The sequence below is a fragment of the Bos indicus genome, chromosome 1, assembly GCF_029378745.1.
Source record: "Bos indicus isolate NIAB-ARS_2022 breed Sahiwal x Tharparkar chromosome 1, NIAB-ARS_B.indTharparkar_mat_pri_1.0, whole genome shotgun sequence".
Taxonomy (NCBI): domain Eukaryota; kingdom Metazoa; phylum Chordata; class Mammalia; order Artiodactyla; family Bovidae; genus Bos; species Bos indicus.
The window spans coordinates 140831378-140855106 of record NC_091760.1 but is presented as its reverse complement, the minus strand read 5'-3'; the positions used below and the strand labels follow the sequence as shown (position 1 = coordinate 140855106).

At 40.7% G+C, this 23729-nt stretch overlaps 1 protein-coding gene across 1 annotated transcript in view; it reads left to right on the top strand.

The window, feature by feature from the left end:
* Positions 1 to 23729, top strand: part of DSCAM (DS cell adhesion molecule) — an 857668-nt gene that overhangs the window by 516142 nt on the left and 317797 nt on the right. Inside the window, exons 4-5 of the mRNA XM_070795162.1 lie at positions 7387 to 7533; positions 19112 to 19390. Of these exons, the coding sequence (XP_070651263.1) occupies positions 7387 to 7533; positions 19112 to 19390 (426 nt within the window). The remainder of the gene's footprint in view (positions 1 to 7386; positions 7534 to 19111; positions 19391 to 23729) is intronic.

Here is a 23729-nt window from a genome sequence, read left to right as displayed (position 1 = left end):
ACCTATTCAGGCAGGCTAGAGGATTTCCAAAGGAGTTTGTAGGTTGAAACACTGTCACACCCAGGAATTATTAACTGGAGCTGTAAGCTAACTCTTTTTTCAGAGAGGTAGTGGGGGACAGCCCCCCGTAAAGTCAGAGGTGTAGGTGAGAGCAGAAAGTAGGCAGACTCTGGTTTTGGGGGGAAATGCTTGAGAATTTCCAGGGGGACTCCTGAGGCTCGATCCCGCCTTTGCGTATGCCGAGCCTCCTTCCTCATGACCTTTGTCATGGGTGGAGCTCCTCACGCTGGCTCCCGGCAGTGATAGAATTCCAGTTGAGCTATTCCAGATCCTGAAAGATGATGCTGTGGAAAGTGCTGCACTCAGTATGCAATATGCAATATGCACTCAATATGCAATATGCCGGCTCCCAGCAAGTTCTGACCTTTTTCATTTTTGTTTTGGTTGTGCTGCACAGCACGTGGGATCTCAGATACCCGACCAAGGATAGAACACCCCCCGCCGCCCCCATGCAGTGATAATGTGGAGTCTTAACCACTGGACCACCAGGGGTGTCCGCATCTGTCTACTCTCTCTCTCTCTCTGGTTTCTCTCTAATCCTTTCTACTGAAGAAAGGACTTCTGAAGACAGTGTCCTCACAGCCTCTTCCCCCAAGAGCCCCTTCCTCCTTCAGGCATGTAAAGGCCCTTTCTGGGTCTTGTTTATATCTTTCTACCCCTGTTAGTGCTCTGCTGTGTGACGCTGGCTCACATCGTGTTGGGAAACATTTTGTCTCTGGTGACCCAGCTCCAAATAGCAGTATTCTGATGTCAGATGCACCGTGGTCATTTTCACTTGTGTGTTTTTTCTAACACGTGAGGATCCCTCACATAAATAAGTACATCCATGAAGAGTCAGGAGTGAGCCCTCCTGTGTACGTGGATATGGACTCTTTCTTCACTGTTGCTTTAGGCAGGCCTGATGGCCTTGGGCAGCACTGGGTACACCTGATGACTGGCCTCTCCTGGAAGATCAGCTGAGTAAAACACATGACATCTACTTTTATAGTGACCACCTTTAAAATTTTTTTAATTGGAGGATAATTGCTTCACAATGGAGGGCTGCTTTCTGCTATATAACAACACGAATCAGCCTTAATTGTGTATGTGTGTTGTGTGTATCTATCAGTTCAGTTCAGTTCAGTCACTCAGTCGTGTCCGACTCTTTCCGACCCCATGAATCACAGCACGCCAGGCCTCCCTGTCCATCACCAGCTCCCGGAGTTCCCTCAAATTCACGTCCATCGAGTCGGTGATGCCATCCAGCCATCTCATCTTCTGTCGTCCCCTTCTCCTCCTGCCCCCAATCCCTCCCAGCATTGGAGTCTTTTCCAATGAGTCAACTCTTATATAGCCCCTCTCCAGTATCTCAGTTGGATATATATATCCCCTCTCTCTTAAGCCTCCCTTCCCACCCCATCCTACCCCTTTAGGTCATCACAGGGCACTGAGCTGAGCTCCCTGTGGTATACAGCTTCTTCCCACTAGCTGTCTATTTCACACATGGTAGCATATATATGGGCTTCCCTGGTGGCTCAGATGGTAACTTGCCAATGCAGGAGACCCCAGTTCAATCCCTGGGTCGGGAAGATCCTCTGGAAAAGGGATTGGCTACCCGCTCCAGTATTCTTGCCTGGAGAATCGCATGGACAGAGGAGCCTGGTGGGCTACAGTCCATGCGGTCGCAAAGAGCTGGACACAACTGAGCAACTAACACTGTCAGTGCTACTCTTGGTCCTTCCCGCTGTCTCTTCTGTAGCTATCATTTTAGTGCATGGCTATCTTTGGGTGAAATCTATGTGTTAACCTCATCTTCAGCAGTAGAACAAAGAGTGATTCACCATCTGTTTCATAGGTGAACTATCCAAAGCTTAAAAAGTAGGCTGTATTATGAAAGGTCACACAAAGTGATATTGACAGATTTAGAATTCAGATCCACTGGATTCCCAGACTCAGAATTTTTTTTCCTCCACAATGAGGAATCTCTCCAGGTGTTTGAACTTGTTACTCTTGGTACCAGGGAAAGACCGTTTAACTTTATAACAACAGGAAAAAAAAACTAGCTGAGTAGATTGAGCAAGCAATAATAAAGGGTGTATGTGTGTTAGTCATTCAGTTACGTCCAACTCTTTGTGACCCCATGGACTGTAGCCCGCCAGACTTCTCTGTCCATGGGATTGTCCAGGCAAGAATACTGGAATGGGTTGCCATTCCCTTCTCCATGGGATCTTCCTGACCCAGAGATCGAATCTGGGTCTCCCGTATTGCAGGTAGATTCTTTACCGCCTGAGTCACCAGGGAAGTCCTTAATAAAGGGTACTAGAACATGCCACTCCAGTACTCTTGCCTGGAAAATCCCATGGATGGAGGAGCTTGGTAGGCTGCAGTCCATGGGGTCGCTAAGAGTCGGACACAACTGAGTGACTTCACTTTCACTTTTCACTTTCATGCATTGGAGGAGGAAATGGCAACCCACTCCAGTGTTCTTGCCTAGAGAATCCCAGGGATGGCAGGGCCTGTTGGGCTTCCGTCTATGGGGTTGCACAGAGTCGGACACAACTGAAGTGACTTAGCAGCAGCAGCAGCAGCAGCAGCAGAACATATGCAGTTAATTATTTGTGTCTAAGTTCCCCAAGAAGGAAAACCAGCATTTATCACCAGACTTGAATTTATCCTTGTGTATTCAATTTGGTTATACATACTGATTTTCCTCCCTTGGTAACTGATAGTTTCTTCCATCCCAATGAGATGATGATTATAATCCGGTCCCTTCCCTCCAATCCTGTTATCGCATCAAATGCCATGACTCTGCCCCTGAGACTCAGATCTGTTTAGACTGTAAGCTCCCTGAAGGCGGAGGCTGTGTCGCACTCCTTTCTGTGTTCTCAGAACCTGGACAGTGCTGTCCCGGGGAATGGATGCACGTCTCAGCTCTGGTTTCTACTCACCCAGAACACATGGCCCACCATAGAATCAGCTCCCACTTGCTCCCTTCAGGACGACATGCTTGCCGGCTAGCTGCAACTCACAGTTCGGCAAACTGGATTCCTAGACCTGTTGCTGTTTCTCTGCCTCTGATGCTGCCAGAAACCCAAAGGCATGGTGCTGAGCCTCAGAATGTGCCATCTGCTGTGAGTTCACCACTCAGCACCATGACGGGAGGGTGGGGCTGTAGGACTGCTACCCTGAGAATTCCTACGGCATTCCCAATCATGCCACTGCCCCATTTTCTTTGGTAGTTTTGATCTTGGGTGGCCTCAGCCTGCAGCAGCTGGGAGTGGGGCTTCAGTTTCCCCACCAGAGAGATTGAGTTCAGGTCCTGGCGACGAGATCACCAATCCTAGCCACTGGACCAGTGGTCAGTGACCAGGCCCTCACCCTTTGGCTTTGCAGAAGAAGTATTCCCACAAAGATGGAAAGTAGTGAAACAAGTAAAGTATTTATTAGGAGGAAAAAGAGTACAGTATATGTGGATAGACAGATGGGCTGACCCAGAAAGAGTCACTGAGTCATACCCTCGTGGCAGTATGAGGCATTTCTTCCAGGTTTCCTCTGATCAGTCATTTTGGTTTGCCTGGTTCACAGTCCATATTTGGTGCATCTCGGAGCCCTCCCATGAGTACATACGCATCTCTCAGCCAAGAGGGATTGAAGAGGCTTATGGGTAGTTAGCATCACTTAGCACCGTTCCCCTTTGACCCCCAGAAGCCTTTCTGCACTCATATAGTCAGGGAGGTCTCCTGACTTTGAGAAATAAGTGGTCTGGGCAGGGCCCAGCTGCCTCTCCTAATTGTGCTGCTGTTCTTATTCTGGGGTTTCAGTCCACAGGAAATGAATCTCCTATCACTTTATCCTGGGGCTCCTCACCTACCTCCCACCTCAGTTTTACATTTCTGGATAGAACTAGTCCACTAGCCCCTGTGCTGAGCGTAGCAAGGCTGGTACTAAGCTGTAGGTTTTCTTCACTGGCATTAACGCACCAGCTCATGCCAATAAACACTGGAGACCTGTGCCAGCACTCAATTGAAACCCATTTCTTCTGGGTTTATGCAAAGTTCTAAGAGCTTTGGTATGTCTGGTTTCTCCCTCTCAGCACACACATCCTAAGAGTATCCACAGCGATTCTGTCAGCAGAGAGAGGTGACAGCTCAGAGCCTAGTGGTAAAGGAGGGAACCGTGTGTGTTCGTGCGTGCTAAGTTACTTCAGTCTTGTCCAGCTCTTTGTGATCCTATGGACCTTAGCCCACCAGGCTCCTCTGTCCAAGGTATTCTCCAGGCAAGAATAATGGAGTGTCTTGTTGTGCCCTTCTCCAGGGCATCTTCCTGATCCAGGGATTGATCTCATCTCCTTTACATCTCCTGCCTTGGAGGTGGATTCTTCACCACCAGTGCTACCTGGGAAACTCAGAGAGAACAGATGAACTATTAAAGACAGAACTGGGGACTTGAACTCCTGGGCCATTCAGGGCATGTTGAGAAGCCAAGATAGCTTCTGATATATCCCTTTAATAACTGAGCAGTGTGGCTCAATAATCTACAACTGCATTCATGACCCTAAATCCAAAAATCATTCACGATTGTTCAGTTGACTGCTTTGCAGTATGTTTAACATGACAAACAAAATGTGGACTATATTTTAGCAGTGTTTATATGTAAAGTGCTAATAATTTTCCAAGGAAAATAAAATTACCTACAAAAATTTGGCTTTGCACAGTTGTATGTTACCAGACAGTTCTGAGTAGTAAAGGGGTGCGTGTGTGTGTGTGTGTGTGAGAGAGAGAGAGAGAGAGAGAGAGACTGTGTGTGTAGTTTATTGCTATTAATATTTTGTTTTAATATTTGCCTATCTTAACAGAACCACATTCTTCCATCTCATTTAAGGCTGTGAACAAATCCATTTATTCCATATGATACAAAATCCTTTGCTGATGTAAGGCAGAAAGCAGGGTGCATTGAAAAGCAAGGGGGTGGTTGAGAAGATTCCCTGTTACCATGAAACCAAGACACCTGGTGTCCTAGTGACATAGCTATGCCTCATTGTCCTAAGAGTTCCCTGTATCTTGGGAGTTTAGGCTGAACCCCAGGACTCTGGGTCTTTGTGGTCCTCTCCTAATCAGATTCTTCTATTCTTCATTTTTATTTTAGGTTTTAAAATATTGATCAGTTTGGTGATGGGGTTCAGTGAGAAATAATGGGTTCGACAGAGATGGTTCAAATTAGCATGGGAATTCAGCCAACTCCTTCTTCCTTCCCTGTGAATATCTCAGAAAATGTTTCACACCAACAAGGTTCTCAATTCTCTGAAACACCATGTCTTTAGAGAGTTTATTTAGCATGCTAAGTGGATAAAAAGGAGTCAGCTATTCCAGGAGCAAAGTGAGTGATTAAATTAAATGTACCTGGAGAGTAGAGCCCTCTTAGGAATCAGCGGAGTAATGAGCGCAGGCTGCTGCTTCTGCAACCCTGAGCATCTCCTGACACTCGGAGGAGCCGTGCACAAGAGGCTCCCCTTACATTGTCACCACTGATGATGGCCTGTCAATTCTAGTGCAAAGACGCCGTCTTCGAGTGGTGACAGGAGTTAATATAGTAGCTTTTTGTTCCTTGTTTCTGTCTTTCTGTACTTTAAAGTAACTGGTTATTAAAGCATTATGTAAGTATGCAAAATATATTGACAGGAAAAAATGTTTCAATTATACACAATATATACTGGTAAGACCTGTTTGGCATGTGATGACAGATGACAAGTGGTAATTTTACTGGCTGTTTTCAGGGGGAGGATAAAGCAAAAGTAGCTAGAATATACATAATTCCCTTTTTCAGCTATTCTAATGTTTAGCATATTTATAGCATATTTTAAAATAAGTAACTAATATATTTGTTAAAAAAATAAATTTATCACTTAAAGGTATTTTATCCTTTAGTAGTTAATTGGTGTTCTTCTGGAAAGCTTATGCTGGATCAGTGTTTGTTTTATGATTTTTTAAATTCATGTCCATTGAATTGCTTTCATATTGCATAAGAAGCAATAAGCTGTTTTTACTCTATCTGACAGTTGATCTATGAATAATTTATACTTCTTATAAGAAGTAACCATGCGATGGCTGTGAGAATTGTGTTCACAGCTTTAAATATTTGAGACCTACAATTAATGAAGTCAGAACTTCTGGCAAATTCTGATTAATATAAACCAAAGGCAGTTTCAAATGAAACTAAGGAAAACAAACAGTTGAAAAGAATGTGAATTTTTGTCATTTTGGTCTTTTCCCAAAGAAGCAAAATGACATTACCTTTCAAGTAGAATTGCATCAGATGTAGAAATTTTCCATAGGAAAGGCTAACAGTGGAACACAAGGAGTTGAGTCTCCCACCATGTAAGTGCTGGCGCTCACCTAGGAATGTACTCCTTTGCTTTTATTTGGTGTATCACAAAAATTATCACTGAACAGTGAAAACTTATCTTTAGGTATTTACATATCTTTAGATATTTTAACATTAATTGGATATTAATTAGTTAAAGATATTAAATATCTTTAGATAGTTTTGAAGGAAAGACTCTTCTTTATTCTCCTTCAAGCAACAATGATGCTTGGTCTCTTAATGCTGGCCATTTCTGTTCAAACTGAGTTATAGAGGCAAAACCCACAGGTCACGGAGAGCACATTGTATCCAGTGTTGATATGCAGGAGAAAGAGGTGGGTATCACTTTTTTCTTCCTGAGGTGAAAATGCTATCATCGATAATTTCAGTAGTAATCAGAAAATAGAAGCTCTCTAAAGCACTGAATATAGGAAGAATTGATCTTTATCCTAGAATATAGATGTAAGTGTTGGTTATCATTGAGGAAATTAGTCTTTCCTGGGAAGGTTGTGGAATATATCATTATTCTTTAGTCTAACATGTTTATGTATTTATTGAAACATTTGAAATACTTACATGATATAGAAATTTATAAAAGAAAATTAATACTCCTTTAATTTGTCATATTCTGAGAGAAAAGTGATGGTCAAAGAAAATCTGCTAAATTAGCAACATACCAATTATATGCCAACTCTCTTGCTCCTAAATAAATACATGACCTAAAAAATTAATTAATGAGACTCAGCTTTGCAAGTATGTATTTATTTTGTAGTATACTCACTAAAATCCCCTAATTTAGAATAAAGTATTAATGTAGCTTGAAGCCTTAAAGTAACACACACACAAACGCAAACACACACACACATCTATTATTTGCCTTCATATGAGTTTCCTTCAGGTGAAGAAAATCTGTTCAGTGCCTTTGTATGACTGGGTTGCTTCTGTTCTGTTCTGTTTTAATGGGGTAATCATTTTCTTCTATTTTAGGATCTAGATTTCTCATCACATCCACGGGCGCCTTGTATATTAAAGATGTACAAAATGAAGATGGATTGTATAACTACCGCTGTGTCACGCGGCACAGATACACCGGGGAGACCAGGCAAAGTAACAGCGCTAGACTTTTCGTATCAGGTAAAAACTCATCGGCACTGAGATTTCTGTTTCCGTTTTCTTTTGTTAGTGCTCTGGGATGACTCCAGTAAAATCATGGAACTTACAAGTAAAATGAAGTCCGTATTTCTGTCCCAAAATATTCTAGCAACTTGAGGGTTTTTTAAATAAAAAAAAAAGAAAGAAAGAAAAAACTTTTCCCGATACAGTACAATGCAAATATGGATATTTCACCTATTGTAAAATTCCAAATTTCTTTGACCCTATATTATTGGTACTTTGTTGACAATGCCTCCTCTCACTACTGTATGTTATGACTGGTGATACCAATTAGCACCTCAGTGCTTTCTACTCTGCAGAGCTCTAAGGGAGCAGGACGTGGTCCTTGGAACACACCTCTTATTCCCCATCTAGCAGTAGTGGAGAAATTATCCACATTGACTTAGAAGGGTGGGTTTGGTGGGGGATGGGGGGAGACTCAAGAGGGAGGGAACATATGTATACTTATGGAAAATTCATGGTGTTGTATGGTGGAAGCCAACACAAAAATGTAAATCAGTTATCCTCCAATAAAAAATTTAAAAATGTAATATTCTATGCCCATTGGTTTAATACAGCTCCTTTTTTAAGACTATCTTACACATTTTTAAATATAGCATATACATTATAAAGTGAGTATAATGATAATAATCATTATTAGTGAGTATAATAATAATGAGATTTTGAAATGTATATTGATTTGCAAATAAGGACTCAATTTAATGACTAAGAACTTTCTACATATATATATATATATATATATATTTAACCAATTGGTCAAAATAAAACAAAATCATGGGTATGAAAAAAAAAATGAAGTTAAAGAAATAGGCATGGCCTTCCAGGATTATTCTCAAGTGAAGGAAACCCAAAAACAGTTTATTCCACTTTCATAAATATATCAGTTTTGTGCCTCTTTTAATGGGAGTTATACTTTGAGAAGATATCGACCTTTTGCAGAATCTTTACAGTTGGCTTGCTGTTGATCCATCAGTCAAACAAATCAGCAATACGTTTACACAGGATAGCATTAGTGCTCCGTGCAGAAGTTTAGAAGTATGAAATTACCATCTCAGTATTAGAAATCAAATGTAAAATATATGACTTTTGGTCTTATAGTTTTAGAATATAAAATTGATCCATGTGTATATGTACCACAGCTTTCTTATCCATTCATCTGCTGATGGACATCTAGGTTGCTTCCATGTCCTGGCTATTATAAACAGTGCTGCGATGAACATTGGGGTACACGTGTCTCTTTCCCTTCTGGTTTCCTCAGTGTGTATGCCCAGCAATGGGATTGCTGGATCATAAGGCAGTTCTATTTCCAGTTTTTTAAGGAATCTCCACACTGTTCTCCATAGTGGCTGTACTAGTTTGCATTCCCACCAACAGTGTAAGAGGGTTCCCTTTTCTCCACACCCTCTCCAGCATTTATTATTTGTAGACTTTTGGATTGCAGCCATTCTGACTGGTGTGAAATGGTACCTCATAGTGGTTTTACACAATGGAGTATTACTCAGCCATTAAAAAGAATACATTTGAATCAGTTCTAATGAGGTGGATGAAACTGGAGCCTATTATACAGAGTGAAGTAAGCCAGAAGGAAAAACATAAATACAGTATACTAATGCATATATATGGAATTTAGAAAGATGGTAACAATAACCCAGTGTACGAGACAGCAAAAGAGACACTGATGTATAGAACAGTCTTATGGACTCTGTGGGAGAGGGAGAGGGTGGGAAGATTTGGGAGAATGGCATTGAAACATGTAAAATATCATGTTTGAAACGAGTTGCCAGTCCAGGTTCGATGCACGATACTGGATGCTTGGGGCTAGTGCACTGGGACGACCCAGAGGGATGGTATGGAGAGGGAGGAGGGAGGAGGGTTCAGGATGGGGAACACATGTATACCTGTGGTGGATTCATTCTGATATTTGGCAAAACTAATACAATTATGTAAAGTTTAAAAATAAAATAAAATTAGAAAAAAAAAATTGATCCATGCAGTGATTAGTAATTTTATTTGCCATGATGTTTTGTGTGGGAGACATAATAACAAGTTTTCAAGTGCTGGAGTAATTAGAACAATGTCACCTAACACCCACATATTGCCCTTGATAATGCTTTATCTGAATTCCTCTTTCCCATTTACATCCTTAAAATAGCCAATGCTCACCTGTCTTTTAAGGTTTAGGAAAAACATAAGTCATAACTAATTGATATTTTTCCCCTCTGAACTTGAAATAGTTTATCTTTACCTGTTCTTTTTCATATCAGTTGTTACTTTATCTCTTGTGTTATTAGTTATGACTTGTTGCCTCTGTTTAGGGCAAGAATAATCAGCACAGTAAAAAAAAAAAAAAATACGCTTGTTTGTACGCCCGTGGTGGATTCATGTTGATCTGTGGCAGAACCAATACAATATTGTGAAGTAATTAGCCTCCAGTTAAAATAAATAAATTTAAATTTAAAAAAAAGAAAAGTGAGAACCCAGCTCTATGGCCCTTAAAACATCTTAAAATTGTGGAGGTGGAGGGGCTTTGTAAGTTACCCAGTCAAAATAAAGAGTTGGAATTTGTTTTAAAAATAAATAAATAAATAAAATGCCCAGAAAATAAACCTAAAAATATGTGCTAGAAATTCTTGCAAAAATATCCTAACATATTTGCTTGTTGTTTTAAACCTAGCTCTTGACAGCTATCCAAAACCTCCTGGATAGGGCATGCACATTATACACGTCAGAGAACATAACAGAGCAGGAAAGTGAAAGATCACCTTCTGGTGTGAAATAAGCAGGGTCTTTGATAAGAAGACCAGCCAGCCCTCAAAGTTTCCCTCTGCTTCAGAAGCCCTATCCTCCAACCAACCAGACTTGTATTATTGAAAAATAAAACTTCAAAAATTAAAAAAAATTAAAATTAAAATGTTGAGAAGATAAATTATAAAATGAGTAGCCTCTATTACGTGTTCCATGGTGTTTTTAATAATAGGCTTTCCTGATAGCTCAGTTGGTAAAGAATCTGCCTGCAATGCCAGAGACCTCCATTCAATTCCCGGGTTGGGAAGATCCCTTGGAGAAGGGATAGGCCACCCACTCCTGTATTCTTGGGCTTCCCTGTGGCTCAGCTGGTAAACAGTCAGCCTGCAATGTGGGAGTCCTGGGTTTTATCCCTGGGTTGGGAAGATTCCCTGGAGAAGGGAAAGGCTATCCATTCCAGTATTCTGCCCTGGAAAATTCCATGGACTGTGTAGTCCATGGGGTCACAAAGCGTCAGACATGACTGAGCGACTTTCACTTTCACAGTGCTTTTAATAAGAGCACAATGGTATATTTGTTCAGAATATCCTAGGAAAGGTCTTTTATGATTGAGGAGGAACTTTTTCACGACAATACTGAAGTAAGAAAGGAAACAGTCTCGGAGGAATGGTGGCATGGATCTGGGTATAAGATGAAACTGAGCTTAGCAAAAAGAAGCAGATATGTATTTCTCCATTGAGATAATGTGAATCAAGTGATGATAATCTCAGGAGGCCATTTTTCTCTGAAGTGAAACCTGGAAAAAAAAGTAAAACCTTAAAAAAAAAAGGTGAGAAAACAGAAAAAATAGCCTTGTTTATCTCTAGATCATGAAGTACTGATTTCTCAGAGTTGAAAAGGCAAATTTGCTTTTTTTAATCACAAGCTTAATTATTATTTTTTAAAGAATGTTTCAAAAATAAGCAGCAGGACTCATGAGCATTGATTGGGTCACCACAGAAGCGACGCGACGAGAGTCGTGAGATTGCCTCATGAGCATTTGTGCACATCAGTAAGAAGCATCAGAGGAGAGACTAGTAAAGGAGCATCATACACTTGAACACCAGCAGAAAAGAAGAGACGGGATAAGACTGAACATTTGGAGTTAAAGGTGGTAGTTGTAAGAAGGGAGAAGTCAGCAGAGTCACACAGACTCAAAAGGCTCTTAAGAGAGTCTACTGCTTATGGCATGTAGCTTGTGACGTTTTGGTCAGAGAAATTTCAGTAAAGTAGTTGAGGGAGGAAACAGTTGATGCTAGAACTTGGGAATGTAGACACTGAGTGCAGATTATCTAGAGTTTAAGCTTTGAAGGATAACAGAAAATTATTTAATTTTAAATTAGATCTAAATTGTTAATAAATGTATACATGGGGTTTGCTAGTGGGGTTATGCTAGTAATAAGGTTTTTAATGATTCCAAATTCTTCCTGGAGTGGAAACAGGCTCAATAGGATAACAAAAGAAATAGAATGTGGATGTCATTTTCAACAAAAGTAGGTGACAGGGATCCTCAGAAACTCTTAAACATGTGGGGCTGTAGATAAACTACTGGCAACAGCAGGTCCAATGTAAGAGAAGCAGCAGTGTAAGAGAAGCAATGGATGGTGAAGGGGGAAGGCCTATTGAGATTACTATATAGTCACAGAAATGCAAAATAGTCAACAAATTGTTTTTGTTCTGTTGCTAAGTCATGTCAGATTCTTTGCAACCCCATAGACTGCAGCATGCTGGTCTTCCCTGTCCTTTACTATCTCCCAGAGTGTGCTCAAACTTTTGTCCATTGTGTCGGTGATGCCATCCAACCATCTCATCCTCTGTTGCCCCCTTCTCCTCTTGCCCTCAGTCTTTCCCAACATCAGGGTCTTTCCCAGTGAGCTGGTTCTTCACATCAAGTGGACAAGGTATTGGAGCTTCAGCTTCAACATGATTTCTTCCAATGAATATTCAAGGTTGATTTCCTTTAGGATTGACTGGTTTGATCCCCTTGCTGTTCAAGGGGCTGTCAAGAGTCTTCTCCAGTACTACAATTCAAAAGCGTCAATTCTTCACCACTTGGCCTTCTTTATGACCCAATTCTCACATCTGTACATGACTACTGGAAACACCATAGTGTTGACCATAGGAAACTTTGTCAGCATATGCTCATCTCCAAAAAGCAGAGGAGGACTATTTCTTGATGGGAACCTGGGAAAATGTGTTTGAGGATATTCACAACACTTGGATAGCCCTGTGCAAGCTCTGAGCTGAAGATGAGTATAAAAGGCTGTGACATCACATAGTTAACTGGTGGTCTAACGCCTTGTGTATCTCAGAAGTTTTCAGCAAATACTACTTTCAGAAGAAGAGAGATTCACCCTGAGGGAAACTGCTGGATTTAGGAATCAAACTGAGCCAGAGTGAAAAACTAAATGGAGAGAGAGAAGGTGTTTCCATTGAAAAGGTCCAGAAGCAATGGGCAACCAATAGCAACTAGCAACTCTACCGCCTAGACAATAGTCTCTTTTAAATATTATGCCATAACAATAGGGACCACGGTTCCTTGAAATAATGATCACTTATTGGTTTGGGACAGGAAACATGCAAGATGAGCCTGAAATATAAATAGGGTCTTGCCAAAATTATATGTAAATAAATATATATATGTATTAATATTAAGGCATACATAGGTGTGTATATGTGTGCATACATATATACTTACATAATGTACATGTACAATTATATAATTATTTGCATATATATTTACATGTACACATGTCCATATACATTAAATAATAACAGAAGCAATAATAATAATAATCTTATTGGTCTACTTAGTGGTAACTAGGGCAGGCACCAACTCTTGACTTTGATAACTAGTCATTATAGAGAACAATGAAAATTCTCCCTATATTTCCTATAAGTACTATATATTTTATGATAACCAAACAACCCTAGTTCAGGAAGAAAAGTTCTTATTTACAGAATAATCATATCTGTTGAATGTGAAGATAAGAAAATATTAAAATTGTGATTTTCAACCCTTAGTAAAATAATTCAGACAAACATCATCTGAATTTGCTTATCATTTTTAGCCTTATTGAGTTTTGCATGCAACTCATATAGCCTCATTATATAGATGCAAAGGGAATGACAAAAGGTTGAGCTTGATCTAACCAATCCATCAGAACTAAATTCCAGTCATAAGAAAAAATGGCAATAGAGGAACAGGCTAAATGACAGCATAAAGAAAGATATTCAAAGTGTGGGATTTCCTATGCAATAACTTATCTGTTTCTTCAATAACCCAGAGACATGAGAAGACATAGAAGAGAGGCTGCTCTGAATTAAAAGAGTCAAGAACGATAACAACAACAACAAAAAAAGAACAATAACAATTAAGATCACCAATAAGGGAGTGTGGCAAAGATAATGGAGTAGGAAGATCCTAAGCTAATTCTTCGCATGGACACACCAAAAATACTACTATTTATAGAGGAAATATCAATGATAATAACTTGCAGACATGCAGAAAAGTTTTCCACAATTAAAAATATAAAGACAGAACCACAGTAAGATGGGTAGGAGGTGCAGAGACATGACAAACTCCCAGAGAGGCAAGCCTCAAATGGAAAAATCAAAACTGCAGAAGTTCTCCCCAAGGAGCAAAGGGTCTGAGCCCAACATCAAGCTTCTTAGTCTTGGAGTTCTCCACCAGGAAGATGAAAGCTCCAGAATGTCTGGCTTTGAAAGCCAGTGGGGCTTATGTATGGGAGAGTTGGAGGGTTATAAAATAGATACTCCACTCTTAAAGACTCATGCAAAATCTCTCATGCTCCAAGACCCAGTGCAGAGGCAATCGTTTGAAAGTAGCCTGGGTCAGACCCACTTGCTAATTTTGGAAAGCCTCCTGGAAAGGCAGTAACTAACTGGGACTGCCCCAGGATATAGACAACATTTTAGTCGCTAAGTTGTGTCCAACATTTTACAACCCCATGGACTGCAGCACACCAGGCTTCTCTCTCCTTTACCATCTCCAGAGTCTGCTCAAATTCATGTCCATTGAATCAGTGATGCTATCTAACCATCTCATCCTCTGCTTCCCCTTTATCCTTTTGCCTTCAACCTTTCCCATCATTAGGGTCTTTTCCAATGAGTTGGCTCTTCACATCAGATAGCCAAAATATTGGAGCTTCAGATTCATCATCAGTCCTTCCATAAATATTCAGGGTTTATTTCCTTTAGGATTGACTGGTTTGATTTTCTTTCAGCCTAAGGAACTCTCAAAAGAGTCTTCTCAAGCACCATAGTTGCTTATGGTCCAACTCTCACATCCATACATGACTACTGGAAAAGCTATTGCTTTGACTAGGCTGACTTTGTTGGCAAAGTGATGTCTCTGCTTTTTAATTCTCTTTCTAGGTCTGTCATAGCTTTCCTTCCAAGGAACAAGCATCTTTTTAATTTCATGGCTGCAGACACTATCCACAGTAATTTTGGAGACCAACAAAATAAAATCTGTCACTACTTTTACATTTTCCCTTTCTATTTGTCATAAAATGATGGGACTGGATGCCATAATCTTGATTATTTTTTTTTAATGTTGAGTTTTAAGCCAGGTTTTTCACCAATCATAGACATTGGTGGAAGCAATTTTGGAGAGCTCATTCTATCACGAGGACACTATGCTGGCAAGTGCCATTTTGGAGTCTTCCCTCTTGCTTATTAGTGCTGGTGGTTTACCTGCCTATTAGACAATTTGACAGCAACCCCTGGACCAACACCACCCCAGGGCTAGCAGCCCATTGCATGGAAAACCAGCCCCCCGACTAGTAGGGCAGCAGCCTCTACATGAAGCAGGGCCTGCCAGCCAACCAGGCCGGGGTCCATCCCTGCCTACCAGCCACTCTCAGTAGTCAGCCCCACCATAACTGAAGGGTCCCTGCGGTCCACTTAAGGGGCTCCCCTAGAGCACTTGGCTCTGGGAACCAGTGTGCTGCTGGGCCCCATAGCACATTTCCAATATCAGGCCACTTCCTCAAAATTGGGATATGTAAGTGATATATATATAACACAGATGTAAAAACAGAATTCAGCAAAATGAGGCAACTGAGGAATATTTTGCAAATAAAAGAACAAGATAAAATTCCAGAAGAAGAACTAAGGAGATAATAATCTCCCTAACAAAAAAAAATACAAGGTTAAGATCACAAAGGTGCTCAATGAACTTGAGAGAAGAATGAATGAACATGATGAGAAGTCTAATAGCAAGTTAGAAAACACAAGAACCAAACAGAGCTGAAGACTATGATTACTAAACAGAAGAATACACTAGAAGGAATCAACAGTAGATTAGATTAAGCAGGGGAACAGATCAGTGAACTGGAAGACAGAGTAGTGGAAAACTCTTATGTGGAACTGAAAACAGAAAAAAAAAAAATTAAAATGAAGACAGTTTAAGAGACCTGGGGATAATCACACTTACTATCTTATAGGGGTCTCAGAAGGAAAAGAGAGGGAGAAAGGGGCAGAAAAATTATTGGAAGAAATAATAGCTCAACACTTCCCTAACCAGGGAATGTAAACAAGTATTCAGGTCCACAAAGCAGAGGATCACTCTCTCACACACACACAAAGATGAACCAAAGAGATTCACACCAAGACACATTATAATTAAAATGGAAAAAATTAAAGATATAGAGAGAATGTTAAACACAGCAAGGAAAAAGGAACTACTTAAATACAAAAGAACTCCCATGAGACTATCAATTGACTTTTCGGTAGAAACTTTGCAGGCCAGAAAGCAGTGTCATAATATGTTTAAAGTGATGAAATAAAAATAAACAAAATAAGATTATTCTACAAAAGAGAGATAAGAGTTTTACAGATAAGCAAAAGTTAAAAGATTTCACTGTCACTAAACCTTCCCTGGTAGCTCAGATGGTGGAGAATCCACCTCCAGTGAAGGAGATCTGAGTTCAATACCTGGGTTGTGAAGATCTCCTGGAGGAGAAAATGGCAACCCACTCCATTATTCTTGCCTGTAGAATCCCCATAGACAGAGGAACCTGAACGGCTACAGTCCATGGGGTTGCAAAGAGTCAGACACAACTAAGCGACTAAGCACACAAGCCTATCTTATAAAGACTATGAAAGGGACTTCTCTAAGCACCGAAAAGACCACATCTAGAAATATGAAATTTAGAAAAAGAAAATATGACTGGTAAAGTAAACATATAGTAAAGGTAGTTGACGCGCAAATTGTAAGGCTAGCAAAAGGTTGAAAGACAAAAGCAGAAAGATCATCTATATCCACAATAAGTTGAGGGCTACACAAAACAGAAAGATGTAAAACATAAACTCAAAATACTAAAATGGTGGCAAGTAAAAAATGGAGTTTTTAGAATGTGTTCAAACTTAAGAGATCATCAAATTAAAATAATCAAGTGTGTGTGTATATATATATATATATATATATACACACACATACACACATATATATATCCATATAAATCTATATACAAGCCAAAATACATTTATATACAAGCCAAAAATCTATACTGGGTACACGAGAAAAGAAAAATGAATCCAGACATAATGCTAAAGATAGTCATCAAATCACAAGGGAAGAAAGCAGAAAAAGCAAAAAGAAAACTATGAAAATAAGAAAACAATGAACAAAATAACAGTAAGTACATATCTGCCAATAATTACTTTAAATGTAAATGGACTAATGCTCTAATCAAAAGGTATACTGTGGCTGATTTGATTAAAAAAAAAAAAAAAAAAACACATATATGCTGCCAACAAGAGACTCGCTTCAAATCTAAAGACACACACAGACTGAAAGTTAGGGGATGGAAACAGGTATTTGGTCAAACGGAAACAAAAAGAAGGTTGGTGTAGCAATACTTGTATCAGAAATGTAGACTTTAAAACAAAGACTTTTGTATTTTGTTAAAATACAGGAAAGAATATTACATGATGATAAAGGGATCAATCTGAAAGGGAAATATAGCAGTGGTAATTTGTATGCATCCAACATAGAAATACTTAAATAAAGAGAATACTAGCAGACGTAATGGGAAATATTGACAGCAACACAATTATAGAAGCAGATTTTAATGTCCCATTTACATCAATGAACAGATCATACAAAAAGAAAATCAATAAGGAAGCATTCACTGAATGAAACTTTAGACAAAATGGCCTAGATAGATAGATAAATCAATTCCTGATGCCCATTTCCAGTCAAATTCAATCCCAGCTGCAGGCAACTACTAATCTATTGTCTATCTCTATAGATTTGTGTTTTCACTTTGTTTTGTATAAATCAAATTCGGTGATATGTGGCTTTGTATCTGGCTTCTTTCATTTAGCCTAATCTTTTGAGGCCCATCCCTATTGTAACATGTCCATTCATATAGTAACATGTATCTTTTGTATTGCTGATTAATATGTATGTATGTTCACATTTCGCTTATCCAGCTACTAAACAATGATCCTATTGTTTAGTATGAACTATTTCAACTTTTTGGCTCTTACGAATAATCCTGCTATGAACATTTGTGAAAAAGTGTTTGAATGAACGTGGGTTTTCCTTGGTCTAGGGTGGATTCTTACAATGGAGCTTTTGAGCCTTGTGATGAACTGAAGTTTAACATTTTACAAAGCTGCTGATGTGTTTTCCAAAGTGGTTGCCCCATTTTACTTTCAAGTTAACAATGCATGAAAGTTCTACTTTCTTTTCCACATCCTCACAAGCACTTGCTGCTATGGGGGTCTTTATTATAGACATCCTAGTAAGTGTGAAGTAGTATCTCACTGTGGTTTTAATTTGCATTACCCTAGTGGCTGGGCTTTCCAGGTGGCCCTGTGGCAAAGAATCCACGTGCCAATGCAGGAGACACGTGTTTGATCCTTGGGTGGAGAAGAACCCTTGGAGAAGAAAATGGCAATCCACTCTAGTATTCTTGCCTGGGAAATCCCAAGAGCAGAGGAAACTGGTGGAATACAAACCATGAGATCCCAAAAGAATCAGATACAACTTAGAAACTAAAAAACAATAGCAACTGTCATGGCTAACAATACTGAACATCTTTCCATGTGCTTATCAATCATTTGTACATCTTCTTTGGTGATGTATCAGGTTCAACCTTTTGAAAATTTTGAGAGACAGGAATGTATATGAATAGGGCTTTCTTTCTGTTCATATATATGCATATATGTGTGTGTGTGTGTTTATGTGTGTGTGTTTGTGTGTGTGCATATATGGGCTTCCCTGGTGGTTCAATTCAGTTCAGTCACTCAGTTGTGTCAGACTCTTTGCAATCCCATGGACTGCAGCATGCCAAGCTTCCCTGTCCATCACCAGCTCCCGGGGTTTACTCAAACTCATACCATCGCATAGGGGATGCCATCCAACCATCTCATCCTCTGTCATCCCCTTTTCCTACCACCTTCAATCTTTCCCAGCATCAGGGTCTTTTCCAATGAGTCAGTTCTTTGCATCAGGTGGCTGGTGGCTCAGATGGTAAAGAAGCTGCCTGCAATGCAAGAGACCCGGGTTTGATCCCTGGATCGAAATATCCCCGGGAGAAGGGAATGGCAGTTCACTCCAGTATTATTGCCTGGAGAATTCCATGGACAGAGGAATCTTAAAGGTGTATTAATAATTGAAATCATACATAAAATTTGAATTATATATGACGTCCTATGATTCTGAATGACACATTAACTCCTTCACTGCATCTAAGAGTTTTTTCCTTTCCTTCTGCAGACCCAGCGAACTCAGCCCCGTCCATACTGGATGGGTTTGATCATCGCAAAGCCATGGCAGGGCAGCGTGTGGAGCTACCTTGCAAAGCACTTGGGCACCCTGAGCCAGATTACCGCTGGCTGAAGGACAACATGCCCCTGGAACTTTCTGGAAGGTTCCAGAAGACCATGACAGGGCTGCTTATTGAGAACACACGTCCCTCAGACTCAGGCAGCTATGTGTGTGAAGTGTCCAACAGATATGGAACTGCTAAGGTGATAGGCCGCCTGTACGTGAAACGTAAGTTGGATGGTAACTGGCAGTGGTGATGCTAGCTGCCAATGGTGGAGCTCCTGTTACAAGTGACCCCCTGGCCTTCTCTGTAGCTCCCATGAATCCTCACTCCATTTTAGCCCCATTTCACAGATGAGGAAATCAAGTCTTCAAATGCTGGAGGTTACTCCTTAGAAGGAAAGTTATGACCAACCTAGACAGCATATTGAAAAGCAGAGACATTACTTTGTCAACAAAGGTCTGTCTAGTCAAGGCTATGGTTTTTCCAGTGGTCATGTATGACTGTGAGAATTGGACTATAAAGAAAACTGATTGCTGAAGAATTGATGCTTTTGAACTGTGGTGTTGGAGAAGACTCTTGAGAGTCCCTTGGACTGCAAGGAGATCCAACCAGTCCATCCTAATGGAGATCAGTCCTGAGTGTTCATTGAAAGGACTGATGTTGAAGTGAAACTCCAATACTTTGGCCACCTGCTGCGAAGAGCTGACTCACTAGAAAAGACCCTGATGCTGGGGAAGATTGAGGGCAGGAGGAGAAGGGGCCGACAGAGGATGAGATGGTTGTATGGCATCGACTCAATGGACATGGGTTTGGGTGAACTTCGGGAGTTGGTGATGGACAGGGAGGCCTGGAGTGCTGTGGTTCATGGGGTCGCAAAGAGTCGGACATGACTGGGCAACTGAACTGAACTGAACACAGCTCGAGAGTCTGGGGCCACAGTATCCAGCTCCAAGATAACATTACCTAGCTGTTGAATTCAGAATGGCCAGCCAGTCTGCAAATCAATGGAGGGAGATAAGCAGGGCGGTGCTGTTAGCACAGGCAATGGTGATCAGATCAAAGGAGTTGCCCTTGGCCAGTTGCCAGATTCTGCTTTAGGTTTCTAAATGGGGCTTTATCACCTCTCTACAGGGCTGAATCTAGAGCTGTAATTATCTGAAAATTGGACTTGGACTCAATATTAGAGACAATTTAGTCCAACTATGGTGACTATAGCTTCCCTAGGGGTCCGTGGTAAAAACAGTGAAGTGAAAGGCACTCAGTCATGTCTGACTCTTTGTGATCTCACGGACTACACAGTCCATGGACTTCTCCAGGCCAGAATACTGGAGTGGGTAGCCTTTCCCTTCTCCAGGGGATCTTGCCAACCCAGGGATTGAACCCAGGTCTCCCACATTGCAGGTGGATTCTTTACCAAGCTGAGCCACCAGGGAAGTCCCAGTAGTAAAAGAACCTGCCTTCAATGCAGGAGAAGGCATTCTATCCTTGGGTTGGGAATATCCCTTGGAGAAGGAAATGGCAAGCCACTCCTGTATTCCTGCCTGGGAAATCCCATGGACAGAGAAGTCTGGTGGGCTACAGTCCATGCAGTCACAAAGAATCAGACACAACTGAAGCACTAAACAATAACATGATGAATACATCTCATCTCTAAACTGGTCTGGAATGACCAGTGTGAGGAAGATGATGAGAAGGAGGGTGAAGGCAGACAGAGGAAGAAGGGATGTGATTTCAGGGGTACACTCTCTAATCTATTTATAAAGCCTTAATTTTATTCATGCAGAAACAAAATCAAACTAATTTTACTCAAGATCACAGGACCAGAAGTGAGTGGTAGAACTTTGGTCAAAATATATGGCTCGTAGTTGCCAGTCGGATAATATGTATATTTGTATACAGAAAAATTTGATGAACTGAACAAACTGAATATGAGTCTGGCATTTAAAAGGAAGGCATTTTCTTATCCTGGCTTTTTTCTAGCCTTATGCCTGTTTATGGAACCACCTCTTCAATGTTACCATGGATGTAGACAGCTTTAGCACAATACCAGCCCAAGTGAGTCCATTTGAAACAAATATCCCAAAGACTGCCTGGAATCAGCTGTCCAGACTGAGTCCTGCAAATGTCATTTGAATGTGCTTAGGCTGATTTTTGCTAGAAATGGAGGATAATGTCTGAACAATTATATTTCTATGACTGAAGTGCCTTGTTGATGAAACAATGAAACATTGGACAGCTAGTGAGAATTATTCCAATGGGAGGTTCAAAACCACTTTTTGTGGCTCCTCAGTTTCTGCTGAATAATATTTATATATTAAGATAGTGGGGAAAGCCTGTCAAGAAAACCTGTAAGGTCACATTTCCCATCGTTTTGCTTCAAAAAAACCTACTTCCTGTGAAATCTAACTTCCTTCCCACTATAAGCAGTTCCTTCCCTAAAAGTGCAAGCCATGCTGCTCCCTCCACATGGAAGATGCTTTTCAAATACTTGAATGTCTAAAACTCCCCATATTTCTAAGTCTAATGCAATGCCGTATTCCCCAGGCATTCCCCATTCCACTCCTGTTTTCTGCTCAAAGCTCAGAATAGTTTATTGCTTTCTCTGTAAAGACATTTATCCTTGTCTACGTTGTAAATGACCCTGATACTGGGAAACATTGAGGGTAGTAGGAGAAGGGGGCAACAGAAGATGAGATGGTTGGATGGCATCACCGACTCAATGCACATGAGTTTGAGCACACTCTGGGAGATAGTGAAGGACGGGGAAACCTGGTGTGTTGCATTTCATGGGGTTGCAAGATGTCGGACTTGACTGAGCAACTGAACAACAGTAACACATTGTAAAAGTTATCTGTAGGAAAGTCTTAATTCTGAATATGTCTGTTTTCCTGTTTGTATTTGTGAGCCTTGTCTGGAAAAGTTCCAGGTATGCCTCTAACACTCCATCCTCCCTTCTGACTGGTCCTTAGTTTGGTCTCTCTTTTCCAGGTGGACATGATGCTCTTGCAAATTCAGAACATTCTCCTCTTTTATTTTTCTCTCTCTTTTGTTTTCTAGTTTCAAATTCCTCCCCTCTGAAAACAGCCCTGAATTTGCAGGTTCAGCCTCAGCCTCCTTGGGTGTCAGAAGAACATATTTCCAAATTTTATATCAGATGCTCAGCAGGAGTATCCCAAACTGCTCTCTGCCATCTCTGGCATGTAAATGACTCCTGTTATCCTAGACTCCTTCTACCCTCAAACCCTCCAAATGCAAGCTTTAAGCCCCAGATCCTCTTTGAGACTTCCCTTTCTAGGTCTAATTCCTGCCAAGTCCTAGAGATTGTATCTCAAGGCCTTTCTCAACTGTGCTCCCCACCTCCACCCTGTCCTAAATTGAGTTTTAATTGAGTCACAGCTAGACATCAACAATTCCTCCTTGCTGACCAATTTTCCCATTATCATTTGTGCAACACAATACGATCAATCGATTCTCCTAAAAATGTGTTTACTCTATTGCTCACTGGCTAAAAATTCTAGAAAGCTTTCTTTAGTTCCCACTGTTGTTACTGTTGTTCAGTCTCCAAGTCGAGTCTGACTCTTCATGACCCCACGGGCCACAGCATGCCAGGTTGCCCTGTCCCGCCATCTTCAGGAGTTTGCCGAAGGTCATGTCCACTGAACTGGTGAGGCCATCCAACCATCTCATCCTTTGTTGCCCTCTTCCCCTGCTGCCTTCAGGTCCCTCTGATTTGATGCAGAATCTTGAGGTCTTCTCTTGGACCCTCTGGGTTACTATCTTCATTCTCGTATTTTGCTTATGCACCTAAAAGACTGAGCTCTTTAAAGACTTCACAATGTGGTGACTAAGAAGTCAGTAATAACTGACGCAAACAGCTGATAGCTGCCATTTACCTGTTGTGTGGATTTGGTTAAATATCTCTGAATAACTCTTTCTTCTTCTGTAAAGTGGAGATAACATGAAACTTGCAGAACTGTGGGGAGACTGACTTAACGAAGGTAACTGTGGGACATGCGAGTTGTCACAAGTGTCTTTCATTTTCATCTTCACTTATGAGTTTAATGCTATTCTTGGCATATAAATGTTCAAAAATGCTTATGGCATTGAACTGGGTTCATTCATTGTTCAATGAAAACATAGAAAGTCATGGATGAGAGTTACCACCTTGTCCAAAGCAGCTTGCCTCATTTTAAAGAAATAAAAAACCTTTCTCACAGTTATACATTCTACAGCAACCTGCTTCCTTGCAGCCCTGTGCTGCTGGCCATGGTTAAGCCACATAGAGGATATGAGTGAGTTTGTGTGTGTGAGACTGGCCCAGAGGAAACCCATCTGTGCCAAGTTGGGATGAGGCAGATAGATTTAAATATTCAAATATATCCGTCCTTGTTGGCTCAGCCATTGCAGTTCTTACTGTCAGTGGGTTAATACTCACATTTACTGAGAAAGGAATCTGACCAACACCAGTCTATCTGCCATACAGTGAAAGAAGGCAAGAAAAAGAAAAGAAAAAAGCCAACAGCAATGAGGGTGTTCCCAAACAAAATGAAATAGCACTGAAAT